The sequence below is a fragment of the Phodopus roborovskii genome, unplaced genomic scaffold (genome assembly GCF_943737965.1).
Source record: "Phodopus roborovskii unplaced genomic scaffold, PHOROB, whole genome shotgun sequence".
Lineage (NCBI taxonomy): Eukaryota > Metazoa > Chordata > Mammalia > Rodentia > Cricetidae > Phodopus > Phodopus roborovskii.
Window position 1 is genome coordinate 15019362 of NW_026125391.1, and position 15137 is coordinate 15034498.

At 41.3% G+C, this 15137-nt stretch overlaps 1 protein-coding gene across 2 annotated transcripts in view; it reads left to right on the top strand.

Moving 5' to 3' along the window:
- The window catches only part of Cog5 (component of oligomeric golgi complex 5), a 277645-nt gene that overhangs the window by 251305 nt on the left and 11203 nt on the right, over positions 1-15137 (top strand). For both annotated transcript variants that reach the window (XM_051175123.1, XM_051175122.1), the window contains exon 19: positions 1481-1557. In XM_051175123.1, the coding sequence (XP_051031080.1) occupies positions 1481-1557 (77 nt within the window). The remainder of the gene's footprint in view (positions 1-1480; positions 1558-15137) is intronic.

Consider the following 15137-nt stretch of genomic DNA (forward strand, 5'->3'; position numbering starts at 1 on the left):
TAGAAAAGAAAGCCAATTTCTCATTTTGGTTCTGGTTCCTCTTGCCCTTTCTTATCTTGATGAACATTGTCCAGGCGAGAATGTCCCTGAAACACCGAGATGAGCCCTGTGGAAAACAGTGTCTGTCCCCCAGTGTACATCCAAAGCTCTGCAGACTCCTCTAACAGAACACTCCCTCTTTAACATGAACTTCATTGTTTAAAGGGAAATGATTTTTCAGAATCCTAGGGGTCCTTTTTAGATTAAAAATTCATCTTACACATCATCTGTGTGTCTGGTATCTGTGGAGGCCAGAAGAAGGTACCAGATCCCTGAAACTGGAGTTCTAAGTAGTCGTGAGCTGCCATGTAGGTACTGAGAACTGAACCCCTGAACCACCCATACTACAGTTTGGAATTCTGTCATTTATATGGCACAGAAATCCTCAGAGCTAAAGCTTTATAATCATTTGGAACATGCTGACTGGTAAAAAATTTCATCAATTATATCGACTACAAAGAGGCTTGTGGTGCCTACAGAGAACACAAATACATAGTCTAGAAAACCTTTTTTCCAACCCAGACATGATTTGAACTTCTTCTCTTACTTAACAGCATACAATATCTCATCTTTGGCCTCTTTGGTAAAGAAGTGTAAATGTCATTGAAATCTTTACCTTTTAATAAATTTAAGTGCCTTCCAAAACTTGTTTCACAGTCAGTTAACATTAAATTTACAAATACTACAACACTGAGTATAGGTAATGGCTAAACTGTCACCCTTGATTAGATTGAAAATGTACTAGGGGATTCATAAAGTGCAGCTCTAGGTCTCCTAGGAAGGTATTTCCAGAGAGAATTAACTGAGGGAGAAGACCAGGCCTGAATGTGAGTCTCACCATCCATAGCTGGGACCTGTACCTTCAGCACAAGCCTAGATGGAGAGGGTACCTTCAGCTCAGGTCTACATGGAGAGGGCACCTTCAGCACAGGTCTAGATGGAAAGGGATACCTTCAGCACAGGTCTAGATGGAGGGGGATACCTTCAGCACAGGTCTAGATGGAGGGGGATACCTTCAGCACAGGTCTAGATGGAGGGGGGTACCTTCAGCACAGGTCTAGATGGAGGGGGGTACCTTCAGCACAGGTCTAGATGGAGGGGGATACCTTCAGCACAGGTCTAGATGTAGAGGGCACCTTCAGCACAGGTCTAGATGGAGAGGACACTATCAGCACAGGTCTAGATGGAGAGGGATACCTTCAGCCAGGCATTTTCTCCCTGCTTCCTATCCCCATCTGGTGAGCTGTTCAGCCCCATCAGACCTTCACCATGATGAACTGAAACCTCAGAAGGTCTGAGCCCCAATAAGACACTCTTTTCTTAATTGTTTATATCACAACAATTGTTCATGTCACAACAAGGAAAAACTGACATAGAGTATGTCTTGAGTTTGAACTTCAGCGTCTGCCATGTAAAGCCATGGTCTGTCTTCATATTTCAGATGGAGCTGGCTGTGGGCCCACTTTGCAGAAGAGTATCTGATTTGGGAAAGTCCTATCGAATGCTTAGGTCATTCAGGTAAGACCTAATTTTCTGTTATTATACACCATTTCTAGCAGGTGTTTCTTTCCTCCTATTCAAGCTAAGCTATATATAATTGTCAACATTCATTTTTTATTATAACAACGCCAATATGAGATGATCATCATAAAAGGCATTGTTTAGAGAACCACCTAGAATTACGTACAATAACTAATAACATGGGAGATGGTCTTCTGAATTATAACTTTCAGGTTGTGTTGATGGGTGCTTTTTTAACTTCCCATTCCTGCACAAACACCAGGAAATTCATTATAATACAGGCTTTTTTTTCCTGAAAATTTTATTTGTTCATGTACATTTTAAATCCAATCTACTTCTAAAAGTATCACAGCATATACTAAAGACAAACACAGCTATTGACTAAAACTGAGCTCAGTGATGAACTTAGGGAATGGATTAGGGAGCTGAGACTGATGCAGTTGAGCACCAAACTTAGGGTTGAGCTTCCTACAAATCAGTTCAATAAGAGTAATAGTGAGTTAATACAGAGGCAGAGGTAGGTGGTTCTCTGTGAGTTCAAGGCCAGCCTGGTCTGCAAGTTACCGGACAATCAACTGGTGCATAGAGAAACCCTGTTTTGAAAAACAAACAAACAAACAAAAAAGAGTATCAGTGAGCTAGTTCATACTCATGATGTAAAAATATAGAAATATAGCAGTTCAATGAGGGAAGCTGATCTTTCCATGACTGTATGGACTCTTGGTTCTGAAAACATCTAATACTTTAATGACTTCAATAGTAGATGCTAGAAAATAGGGTGGTATTGTGCATATGGCTCTTTACTCAGTAAGCTAGAATTTCCAAAATTTTCATGTAATAACACAAAGAAAATATTCATACTAAAAATGTGGCTAACCCTATAGACTGGAAAGATCTACATAATAAACATTTATAATATTTTGTGAGTATAGCATACTGCATGAAAGGCTTTGACACAGACTAATCAAATGTCCAAAAAGCATAATAATCCCTGGGTGTGTTTCTGTAAACCTAAGGTGATGTGAGCTTTCTGAAGCTTGGCTCAGTACTGGAAACTAGAGTAGTTGATAGTGTATGCCCTTCCAATGAAGGCTGTGCTCTCTTACATCACCACACTGTTGTAACAGCCATACAGGGAGCCAGCCAGTACTGCTGACAGAGACCGTGTGCTTTACCTTGCCCATTTCAGTCAACAGAATTCCGTTCTTGTTTTCATTGCCAACAGCATGGCCTGAATTTGACTTTTTCTGCAGTGGATAGTCCATGATTGCAAGAAAACTTCAAGTGAGATCTTGCATATTTTTCAAATACCTTCTTTGGGTCTGCTTAGTTCTTTAAATAACAAAACTATAAGTATTGTATTAAATTCTAGTTCTGTACTAAATTGAAAGAGTATAAGATCTCAAGGTTACCAATCTATAATTTATCTGCTTGAGCTTTAAAAATGCACTTTAAGTCATGTACTTTGAACAAGATGGTGATACAGTTTATTCATTACTTTCCTCCTGCTGTGATACAGCATCATGATCAGGGCAGTTTACACAAGGAAGGGTTTATTTTGATTTATGACTCCAGAGGGAAAGAGAGTCCTTTATAATAGGGAGCATGGACACAAGCTGCAGGCATGGTGGCAGGAGACAGAATTGTACCGCCCATATCTTGCAGCTCAAGCAGAAAGCTGGTGTTTTATGGTTGGTACAGTGGCTGTACCTGACCCTATCACTGCCTCAGCTGCTGACTGCCTCACAGCCTCCACCTGTCTGCTGAGACCTTCATGTCTGCCAGTGCCACCTCAGCCACCCCCACATAGGGAGGCACATGCTTTAACTTAGTCTCTGTTTTTTGTTTTTTGGGTTATTTGTTTGTTTGTTTGTTTTGGTGGTGGTGGTTTTTTTTTTTTTTTTTTTTTTTTTTTGGTCTTTTTTTTATTTTACCAATAAAGATCTGGGTACCAGATGCTGGGATGAAAACCTGCAAGCTCAGAGAAGCAGAGACAGCAGCCAGCTGACCTTCCTCCTCTGCCATAGTCTCAGAAAGAGACTTTTCTCCTACCCTTTCTGGAACAAAAACTCCTCCAACTGGATGTTCCTCCCTTCCACTTCCTGTGCCTCCTCCCAGCCTCCTGTTTTCCCCTCACTCTCTGTAGTTACTTCTAGTCAACTGGTTGCTTATTCTGCCTCTTGACTGATGGTTGATTTTATTTACATGGTGCAATCTTGGAGTTCACAGTGTGATCATAGATGCTGACAGAAGGCCGAGAGAGCACACTGGGAACAGTGTGAGGTTTAAACTCAAGAGCCTGCTCCAGCAAGGCCACGCCTCATAACCTTACCAAATAGTACCAATATGGGACATCTTCAAATACCTGAGCTTATCTGGGAGGGCATTCTCACTTAAACCACTACAAATTGCAATCTGAACTATGTAATAGAGTGATGTCATGGCTGACTTAGTAAATGTTCTGAGGGCATTAATCAAGTAGCTTTTGACAAAGGTCTGAGAAAGACACTGATCTGCATTTATTTGCCATAGTAGAACTAGGCTCTTTTTTTTTTTTTTTTTTTTTGATAATCCCAAATTCCATATTGTGTGTGTATTAAAATAGTACTAATCTTAATAGTTTTGAGGGGCTAGAGAGATAGCTCTGAGGTTGAGTACTGGCTGTTCTTCCAAAGGTTCTGAGTTCAATTCCCAGCAACTACATGGTGGCTCACAACCATCTGTAATGAGATCTGGCGCCTTCTTCAGTCATGTAGGCATATATGCAGGCAGAACACTGTGTACATAATAAATCAGTCTTAAAAAATAGTTTTGAAATAGAATGGCTTTTGCCTCAGTACTTGTAAGTTTGTGTGACATTACAGAAAAGTAAAATCGGAGGATAAGTTTCACATAAAACTAATTAACAATTTAAGATGAGAAGTTCCCACTAACTCTCCCAATTAGTTCTCACATGAGAAAAAGAACCCCAAAGGAACAATTTCAAGCTTGGGTAACATCTTTTTATACCTACTTATAGATTCAAAAATGTATGTTAATAAATGCATACATTTTAAAAATTATACTTTTTTATCTAGCTCTTGATAGAGCAATAGTCCGTCCAGATGCATTTCAGACTTTTGGCCATGATGCATAGAGAATTTTAGGGTTTCTTAATCTTTTTGTGTATTTTGTTTTCTTTTTTTTTTTTTTTTTTTTTCTGGGAGGATCCCACTCTTTGACTGAGGCTGACCCTCCTCTCTCAGCCTCCTCTGTTCTGAGATTAAAGCATGCACCACAATACTTGCTTGAGGTTTTTGTCTTTTGGGTTTTTTGTGTGTTTGGTTGGTTTATTTGGGTTTTGGTTTGGGGTGTTTGTTTGTGTGGTTGAGTTTTTATTTTCTTTAATTTCATTTATTTATATTTTGAGACAGGGTTTTTTTTTCTGTATAGCCCTGGGTATCCTGGAACTCACTCCATAGACCAAGTTGGCCTCAAACTCACAGTTCTACTTGCCTCTCCCTCTCAAGTGCTAGGATTAAAGGCATGTGCCACCACAACCAGGCCCTAGGACCTGTGATTATTAACCTGCATCTTTTTCTTCATTGTTGAACTCTCTGACAAGAGCTAGGCATCAGTCAGTAACTGTGTGCATTCATAGGTCACTCAAAGTTAACTGTCCCTCCATGTCCAGGTAAATAATGGACAGTATTGGATTGCCTCTTAAAAGTTGGTAAAACAAACACAAAATATTCCCTAATGCACCACTAAATTAAAAGCAAACCAAAAAAATTAAAAACAAAAAAGGCTACTAAGAAGGAAATTGCTGTGATATCTGCTCTGCTGTAAACACTCAAGTGTGTTTATAGAAGAGAAAAAAGAAGAGCCATTGTCAGTTTTTATTTTCCAAATTTTCTGTTGCAGCTTTGTTTTTTAGTGAGAAAAACCAATAAATTTTACTGTTAAATTCCTCACATTGTTTTCCCATCTAGAAATAACAGAAGATCTAAAGAATAATTTAACATCCATGAGAACATTTTCTAACAAGGTGGGGGACAAGCAAGCCAAGTGATAACTCAGGTGTATTGTAGAATCCACAGAAGGCTTCATTCTGAACAGCCTGAGTTAGAAGCAGGGGGTGGGGGGAGGGCAGCTGGGACCCCTCTGCAAGGGAGGAGGACCTTGCCAGTCTATCTCCCTGCAGTTAAGATCCTACTCCCCTCCTCCCCCCAAAGCCTTAGCAAGCTCTCCCTTTCCACAGCATGTTGCCATCTGCCTCTAGGCACTCTCTCTGATGGTAATATCAGTGGACTAGTTAATTAAGTCAGCAAGCTTCTTGCATACATTTACATTTTCCTGTCTCCATTAGAGTTCCTCAGGCAGCAAGAACCTTTTCATACTCGGACAGAATGCTGCCTCAGAAAAATGCTGACATTCCTGATCTGCCCCTAGAGGCTTTGTATTTCTACACTTGACACATGTGTCAGAACTGTCAAGACCCTGTTCTTGTCTGCCTCTCTGCAGCATGACATTAACCCCTGAGCACCAGATGCAGAAAACTCTGACTCTTGACACTGTCAGTGTAGATGCCAGTGTGGGTCTGTGAGCTGACACAGGAAAGCCTGAGACACAGCACCTGGCTTCCAGCACACCTCACCTCCCTCCTGAAGGCACACTTTGTTCCTGATGTCTACTGCCTGCTTGCTGGAACCTTCTTATGTGGATTTCGTAGACGAGTGAAGACAGCCAGGGAATGGGGCTGTGCTATACTGTAGCTTTTAGCAAGAGGGCAAAGAAGAAAAGAATGAGATTGAAAGATCAGGTTCAGGATAGGGGCATCATGAGTAACTGAAATAGAAAGCCCTTGTGTTGGCTTTCATTGCAGGGATATTGCGGTTTTTCTTTTTTGTTTGGTTGGTTGGTTGGTTGGTATTTTGAGACAGGGTTTCTCTGTGTAGCCCTGACTGTCCTGGAACTCATTCTGTAGACCCAGGCTGACCTCGGACCCACAGAGATCCATTTGCCTCTATGTCCTGAGCGCTGGAATTAAAGGTGTGTGACACTATCCCCTGGCTGCTGAGGGTTTTCTAAGGCCCTGATATATCAACCATACATCAGCTGCTATAGCTGATTAGATAAAGGCCATGCGCATGTTAATAAAGGGAATAATTTGACAAGAGACAAGACGGTCAGGAGTATCTTATGCCAGAAACATAGAAGGACACTTTGTGTCTTTCCATAGTGTCAGAATTTATTGAATAACAGTATATTTACTACTTTCGTTGGCTTTGATGACAGCAATTTGCCAGATAATCCACCTACCTCAACAGTCCATCGGAGATGAATGCAGGTTCTTTATTCCAGTCTTAATTACTAATATTAACTCCTTTATCACACTGTACACAGGATACAATAAATGTATATATGTGTGTGTGTATGTGTATGCATTCTATGTATGTGTGTGTTTGAGAGAGTTACAGAAAGAATACAACAGTACAGTAGCTTTCAGAAGTCAGTGTATTGAAATGCATATTAATCTTATGTCTTATAAAATGCATATATTGATAATCCAAACCAGCCTCAAGAAAGAAGTCGTTGCTGTAGAGCTCAGGCCATGAAAGAGTGGGAGTTGAGGCTGAAGATGTGACCAGCTGCAGAGACAAAAGAGCAGCACCCAGTCTAAGTCCAGAGGGACATACATGGGATGGTCATGTAGGCAGGGTTGGACTGAGCTGATGGCCCAGGGACCATTGGGTGCATACTCTAGGTACCAAATGACAGGTTGTTGTGGGCCCCTGCGATGACAGTGCTAGGTATCTTCCATTTTTATGGGGTAGAGGTAAAGGAGGTACACCCTCTCCTTGGTCTAGCATGTTTGACAAATTCTTGGGCTTGGTTTTGCTGATACAATTTTAATGTACTTGTATACCCCTACAGTCTGAATTCACCTTCATACAGTTATAGGTTAGCACAATTTCTACTGCCAAGACAATGTCGTTACCTGCCTGTGCTGTGTGGGTGGTGCTGGACTGATGATGGTATTTATGAATTCACCCTGCATGTAATATCTCCATTCTCAAAATAGGAGTAAAAATCTGTTTGTAAAATAGAGACTGTCAGAGCAAGGTACAACCTGGCTACTATTTTACACACTATGAAGTGACTTAGAGTAGAACATATATACACATATACACTCATTTATTTGTAGGTGTGGTCACATGTGTGCCATAGCATTCATGTCGACCTTAGAAAGCCACTTGTAGGAATTGGTCCTCACCTACTACCATATGCATTCCAAGGATTAACCTGAGGCCATCAGGCTTGGCAGCAAATAACATTGACCACTGAGCCATGTTGCCAGTCCCCTCCCAGTACATCCTTGATGACCAGTGGCTGATTGAAGAGATTAGGGAGGACATTTAAAAGTTACTAGAGTCAAATAAAAATGAAAACATAGTTTACCAGAACCTTTGATAAAGTAGATATGTCAGGAAGTTTATAGCTCTGGTGCTTAAGTTAAAAACCAGAAATATCTCAAATAAATAAATCAGCAAGACAAGAGTCATCCAAAGCCAAAAGCAGATGACAAGTAGCAGTCAAGATCAGAGCAGCAGCGTCTGGGCACTGGTGGTGCACACACCTTTCATCCCAGAGCTTGGGAGGCAGAAGCAGGTGGATCTGTGTGAGGTCAGAGCCAGCCTGATCTACAGAGCAAGTTACAGGACAACCAAGGCTACACAGAGAAACCCTGCCTTGAAAAACAAACAAACAAATAAATAAATCAGCAAGCAAATAAATAAAAGATCAGAGCAGATATTTATGAAATAAACACTAAGAGTAACAAAAGCAATCAAACATAGAGTTGGGTCTTTGAAAAAGTGAGCATCTAACCAAAGTAACCAAAGAAAGAAAAGACCCAAGGTTCATAAAATTGAAAATGCTAAAGGAAGCTTATTCTAGATTTCAGTGAGGTACACGGTCAAACTATCCCACAAATTATAAAGGGGAGGCATATAACCAAACTCATTCCTCAGAGTAGGCAGCACTGTCCTGAAACCAAATCCCAGTAAACACAAAACAATGAGAACTATAGCCAAACTCCAAACTGCTTGATAAACAAAAACTGTGTGTGTGTGTGTGTGTGTGCACTTGTATGTGTGTGCATTTGTGTGTGTGTGCACATGCATGTGTGCATGCACTTGTGTGTGGGTATGTATGAGTATGCATTGGGGTGGAGACAGGCAAAGAATAACCTTTGGTGTCATTTATTCCTTGGGTGCCATTCATCTTCAAGTTTTTGTTTTGAAAAAAAAAAAAAAATCACTGGCTGGGGCTTGCTGATTAGGCTGGCTGGCCAGAAAGCCCTAGACATCTGCAAACCTCTGTCTAGGTGCTAAGATTACAAGTTCATGACACCATGCCCAGATATTTTACATGGTTTTTGGAACCCATGCTTGCAACACAAGCTCTTTACAAATTAAGCTATCTCTGCAGGCCCTACATACAAAAATTCTTTTTACAATTTTTAATTTTTTAATTTTATGTGTATGTAAATATTTTTATGTAGAGTTTATGTATGCCATATGTGAGCAGAGGACCGTGGAGGCCAGAGCAGGGTGTGAGATCACCTGGAACTGAATTAATGGGTGGTTGTGATCTCCAGTGTAGATATTAAGCCCCAGGTCGTCTTCTAACCCCTGTGATGCCAGGCGTGCATATGGTGCTCAGACATACATGCAGGTAAAACATCGTACACATAAAATAAAAATCACAGAACCATGTTGGTGTCAAATCATTAAATGTAATACAACCCAAAGATAAACTTTTGGACATAAACCACATGATCAACTCAGATGCAAAAAGGCCTTTAACAAAGTTTAGACTCCCTTAGTGAAGAGAGTAAAAATCAAAGGCATATATCTCAACATAGCAAAGGCTATACATGACAGATCTTTAGTCAACATTGTACTAAATAAGAGAAACTGAAAGCATTCCCTCCAGAATGAGACAAGGTGCCCATTCTCTGCTCTTGCTCAGTAGGACAGCAGGACAACAAGAAGTAAAGGGGACACAAATAATAAAAGAAAGGGGGAAGCATTCCTATTTTAGATGACATGATCCTGTATTTAGGAGATTCTGAAGACCCCATCAGAAAACCCTGAGACCTAATACACACTTCAGCAGAATAGTAGAATACAAAATATACAGAAATAGTGTTTATTTTTCTATATATATTATAGTAAACTTCCTAAGAACTAAATGGAAAAAATCTTATTTACCATAAAACAGATCAGTAACACACCTGGAAGTAAACCCACCCAAGGGAGTAAAGATATACTGAGGACCCTGAAGAAGACAGAGGAGAAGCCCTGCTAACTTGATGGGTAGAATCATAAAGATTTTTCACTATAGTTAACATCCTAATCAAACCTCCAGTAGCATTCTTCACAGAACTATAAAAAAATAATGAAAATTGACATAGAAGTATAAAGAATTCCAAATGGCCAAAGTAGTCCTAAGCAGAAGAGAAAACGGAACCTAGAGACTTACAAGACTGACCCCAACTAACAATTTGAGCAACAGTGGAAAGGCTGCCATAAATGCCCTTCCCTGATAATGAGATTAATGACTAACTTATCCATCATCATAGAGCCCTCCTCTAGTAGCTGATGGAAACAGTAGCAGACACCCACAACTAAACACTGAGCCGAACTAGAATCCAGATGCAGATGGAGAGGACAAGACCAGGCTGTAGAAACACACAGAGACAGCTGACCTGAACAAGGAGGAGCTAATGGGCCCCCAGACTGATAGCTGGGAATCTAGCATTGAACTGACTCAGACCCCCTGAACATGGGTCTCAGTTAGAAGGCCTGAGCAGCCTAAGGGAATACAGTGGAACCAGGATGTATTCCTGGTTCACAAAAGGACTTTGGGAGCACATTCCCCATGGGGTTATACTCCCTTACCCTGGAGACAGGAGGGAGGGCCTAGTCCCTACTTCAAATGACTTGGCAGGTATTGTTGACCCCTCCTGGATGGCATCACTCTACATGTGGGGTGGAGGTGGATGGGAGGGGAGGGTGGTGATAGGGGCATGAGAGGATAGGAGAGCGGGAAAGAGGGAGGGAGCACTAGGATCGATATGTAAAGTAAAAATAAAAAATAAATTAATTAATAATAATAATAAAAAGAGTAATACTGGTGTTTACCAATCAGATTATATTAGTGAGCCAGAGTAATAAACTATATGGTACTAGCTGAGGGGGTAAAAAGGGATGTAGACCAGTCACACGGTTACAACAGCCATGTAATTTTGACAAAAGTGTCAAAAACATGTACTATAGAAAAAGACAGAGACTTCAACAAGTGGAAAACTGGATTTCTACCTTTAGAATAGAGAAACTAGGTCCCTGTCTTTCACACCACACAAAAATCAATTCAGACTGGATCAAAGATGTCAACATAAGACTAAAAGTCTTGAAATACTGGTAGAAAACAAGTGGGAATACTTAAGCTAGGCACTGAGAAGGGTGTTTTGAAAAGGACTGTATTAGCACAGAAAAGTCCAAATTTACATGATTCTACATGAAATTAGAAAGTTTCTGTACAACAAAGGATATACTTAGCATTGTGAAGAGACAGCCTAGAAGATGAGCAAATGGGGCTGGCAAATGGCCCAGGAGAGACACTGGCCACTGGCTGGAAGCTGAGTTCAGTGCCTGGGACCTACATTGTGGAGGAAGAGAACCACCTCCAGGTTGTCCTCTGATGGCTACTGGCATGTGCCCGCGCGCGCACACGCACACACACACACACACACACCAGTACAGATGAAGAAAGGCCTTTGCCAACTGTGCAGTGTACAGGGAACTGATATCTGGAATATGGAGAGAAGGACAAAGCTGGGCATGGTGGCACGTGCCTTTAATCCTAGCACTCAGGAGCCAGAAGTAGGCAGATCTCTATGAGTTTTGAGTCCAGCCTGGTCTACAGAGTTTGTTCCAGGACAGTGATGACTTCACAACAAACCCTGTATTGAAAAACCTAAAAAAAAAAGGTAAACACCACCAAAATTTTAATAAACTAGACAGACCATTCCCAAAGGAATTTGAAGAGGTATTCAACACCCTTGGTCATTAAAGAAAGATAAATTAAAACTGCTTTGAAATTCCATCTCCCCTAAGGCAGAATGGCTATCGTCAAGATAACAGGTGCTGGCCAAGACATCCAGAAAGAGAAACTCTTATCACTAGTGAATGTCAGCTGCTACAGCCACTATTGAAGTCAACATGAAAGTTCAAAACAACCTAAACATGTACTTGCGTGTGACCCGGCTGTACAATGCATTCCTAGTGTGTACCCAAGTGCCTTGTCACAGTGAGGTCACAATGATGTCATTCATGCTCCACAATAGCTGAGGGCCCATCAGGGAAATGATCATCCCGGCATCTTATTCCAGAAGGGCTTGTTTGTTTTAACTCTGATTGGTCCAGAAACACATTAGAATGCTTATCTAAATTATCTAGGAAAATAGCAAAATTTTAAAGACTGGTAACACATTTCCTGCCACTGAAAGAGTACATGCTCTTAGCTTCTGCTCCCAGTAGCTCCAGGACAGCTCCAGAAAGATTTAGATAGGTCCTCCTAAAACCCTGCCTTCTTCTGCTTGGTCTCTGATGATAAACCATAAACTCTTAACAGGAGCCCATCTAACCTCTGCTTTGAGCCCTGTTAATTCCAAGTCATTGGCCTCCTGTGTCATTGTCTTCTACAGCCCTCGTGACCCTAAAATGTCTCCTAGAGCCTCACCTCCTGCTGACTTGGGACATCTATCTGTTCTTCCAATGGCAATCCCATGTCCTGTACCAGAAAGATGGCCATTTGCATCCTGAGGTCATGTTTCCTCTTTCACTCACTTCTATGGGAGTTTCTGAGCTTTGTATTCGGTGATCTTGCTGCCTTCTTGGGCCCTTCCCTCAGAATTGAAGAGGGTAGGCTTGGTGGCAGGTGGCATGGAAGGTATGAGCATTGATACTAGATGTGGGGACAGGAGCATCATGACCTCTTGTCCTGCATTTCATGACTAGCATTATCAGGCTGTCTGAAAACTGACAGCTGTGCAGCCATGAGTCATTTAAATGTGACTTTCCCTGACTAGAAATAGATACTTTTTCTAAGGGATCTAATACTTGACTAATTAACTCTACCTTCTGGCTAGAATATGTAACCTTGGAAGTGCTGCTATATTTAAAACAATCTCTAAGAATGACAGTATGGAATTTCTGCCTTCCATATTCATAGCACCTTAATTAATGTTCTTTTGTTTTGTAAAGCACTTCAGGTGGTGATTATTTTTTAACTTGGTGCTTCAGGTCCCACCTGGAATCAGGGACAGTGCCGACTCAAGCTGAAAGGAGGTAATGTGTACAATGCCCAGTGCAGATGCAGCCCAGAGGAGCTGCTTGCATGGCTCTTTAGACAGTTGTTAGGAGGAAGACTGACTGATCTTGTGAGGAAGATTTTGTGGCTTAGATTTCCAAAGGGGCAGGTCCCCAAAACAGGTTTTGTTTCTGAGCACCTCACCCACTCTGTCTGTCGTGGGCCATGCTGCTAGCCTTAGTTTGTCCTGTGCAGGGGTGTTTGGATGCTTCCTCCCTCCTTGCCCATGCCTCCAGTTCTCATCTTCCTCCCTGCCTGCTTTCCCCCCTTGTGTATCCTTTGTAGTTTGCACTGAAAATAGACTGAAGAGCAGGGCGTTGGTGGCACATGACTTTAATCCCAGAGGCAGGCTGATCTCTGAGTTTGAGGCCAGCCTGGTCTACAAAGCAAGTCACAAAACCTACAGAGAAACCCTGTCTCAAAAAAACCAAATATACATACGTATGTATATACATACATATCCTGAAGGATAATTGTGAAAAACACAAATACTCAAACCATAAAATTAACTTCCTTACTAAGTTTCAGATTTAGCTTTAAATTTCCTGAAGCTGAGGATAAAACAAAACCAGCTGGCTAGTTCTCCATATCAGAACGAAATGAGGCAAATGTGTGGAGGCTGACAGGAAGTTTGTTCTTAGCCCCACACCCTGCCTGCTTCCTGACCGTGCTGAGACCCTCCTGTGTCTTTCCCTGAACTTGTGTTTGGCTTTAGCTGCCTTCTGGTGTGTGCCTTGATGCACTTCTCTTCCAGCAGGGTTGATTAGAGAGCGATTAACTTTCTGTGCCTAGAGCCTGGTATCTAATATGGAGAAGCTTGATCCGTTGTTTCTTTAAACATTTCTCTAGGCCCTTTCTTTCTTTTCCTCTTCCCCCTTCTATTAGACAAATCCTGATGGCCTTGTTGGCCTTTCCTGATTCCTCTCAGCTTTCTTTATTCCTTCTCGTCCTGCTCCTGTAACTTGATATTTTAAATTCTGTCTTTAAGTCACTGGTTTCTTGTGCTTACTCAGGTGTGCTGGTGATACTTGATAGTGTTATTTAGCTCTTGTGTTTTTCATCAGCTTCAGGTCACCCCAAACACCATCCTCTACCATCTTACCATTTCACAGTCTCCGTAAAGTTATAAATCAAGGCGTGATTAGGTTCTTTGTTTGACACAGTTGTGCGGGTTGGAACAGAGGTCTCAGAGGTTATATTGATGACATCTTGACCTTTTGTTGTACAGTGAGGGAGCTTTTGTAAGGGTTGACTTGATGGTCAGAGGATGTTAGTTCCCACATGGAGGTAGGCAATTTAGGGAGCTAAAGGTAAGCCAAGACAATCTGCAGCCCCAGCATTCTGTCTCTCCACAGCCACAGCCATGCTAACCAGCTGTGTAGAGTGTTGAACAACACGAGTTTTGTGGTGTTTGTTTGTTTTCTAAAACCATCAGCTCACAGTTCCTTCTGTTGGTCAACAATCACATTATGTGCATGTGAAGGCCAAATACTGCTTTGTGTTCCAGTGCGTTAGAGACTTTTGTTCATCCCTACGATGAGACTGAATAGGCAGGAATGCAGTCACCAGGAGCGGTAAATACTAAACCGTTCACATCACCAGCTCTTCAGCTGCCATGACCCAGGCCTAAGGTTTCTCAGCCTGTGTATCTGCATATATGTGACATGTAAATAGGACTATTACACCTAATGCCAGCATAATCAAAACACAGTATGTCCGAAGGAGTTAAAGGCAGTTGATAAGAGAAGAGAGTATTTTACCCAGCTAGGTGTTACCCCATCTGAGGTTATTTGTATCCGATAAGATGACTTAATTGATGTTTGTGTTATTAAAAATGACCTACTTCCTTTTGAATATAGATTTCCTTTTTGATCAGTTTTGTTTTGGGTAATACTTTGATATTTCCCATTATCTCAGTATTGTACCAAATTCAGTTTGAAAGATTTATACTACAGATGAAATCAGATAACAATATAGCATTCCTTTAATTTCTCTTTTATCCAGATTGTCTTTTCTCTATACAAGTATTTTTGGTGACAGGGCTGGGAAAGAGAGCTCAGACTTACACAGTATTGGAATTTTATGGCCTTCTAGGAATAACCAAATCTTAGGTCATCATCAGAATGAGAAATAAGACTGCAACAGGAGCCACTGTA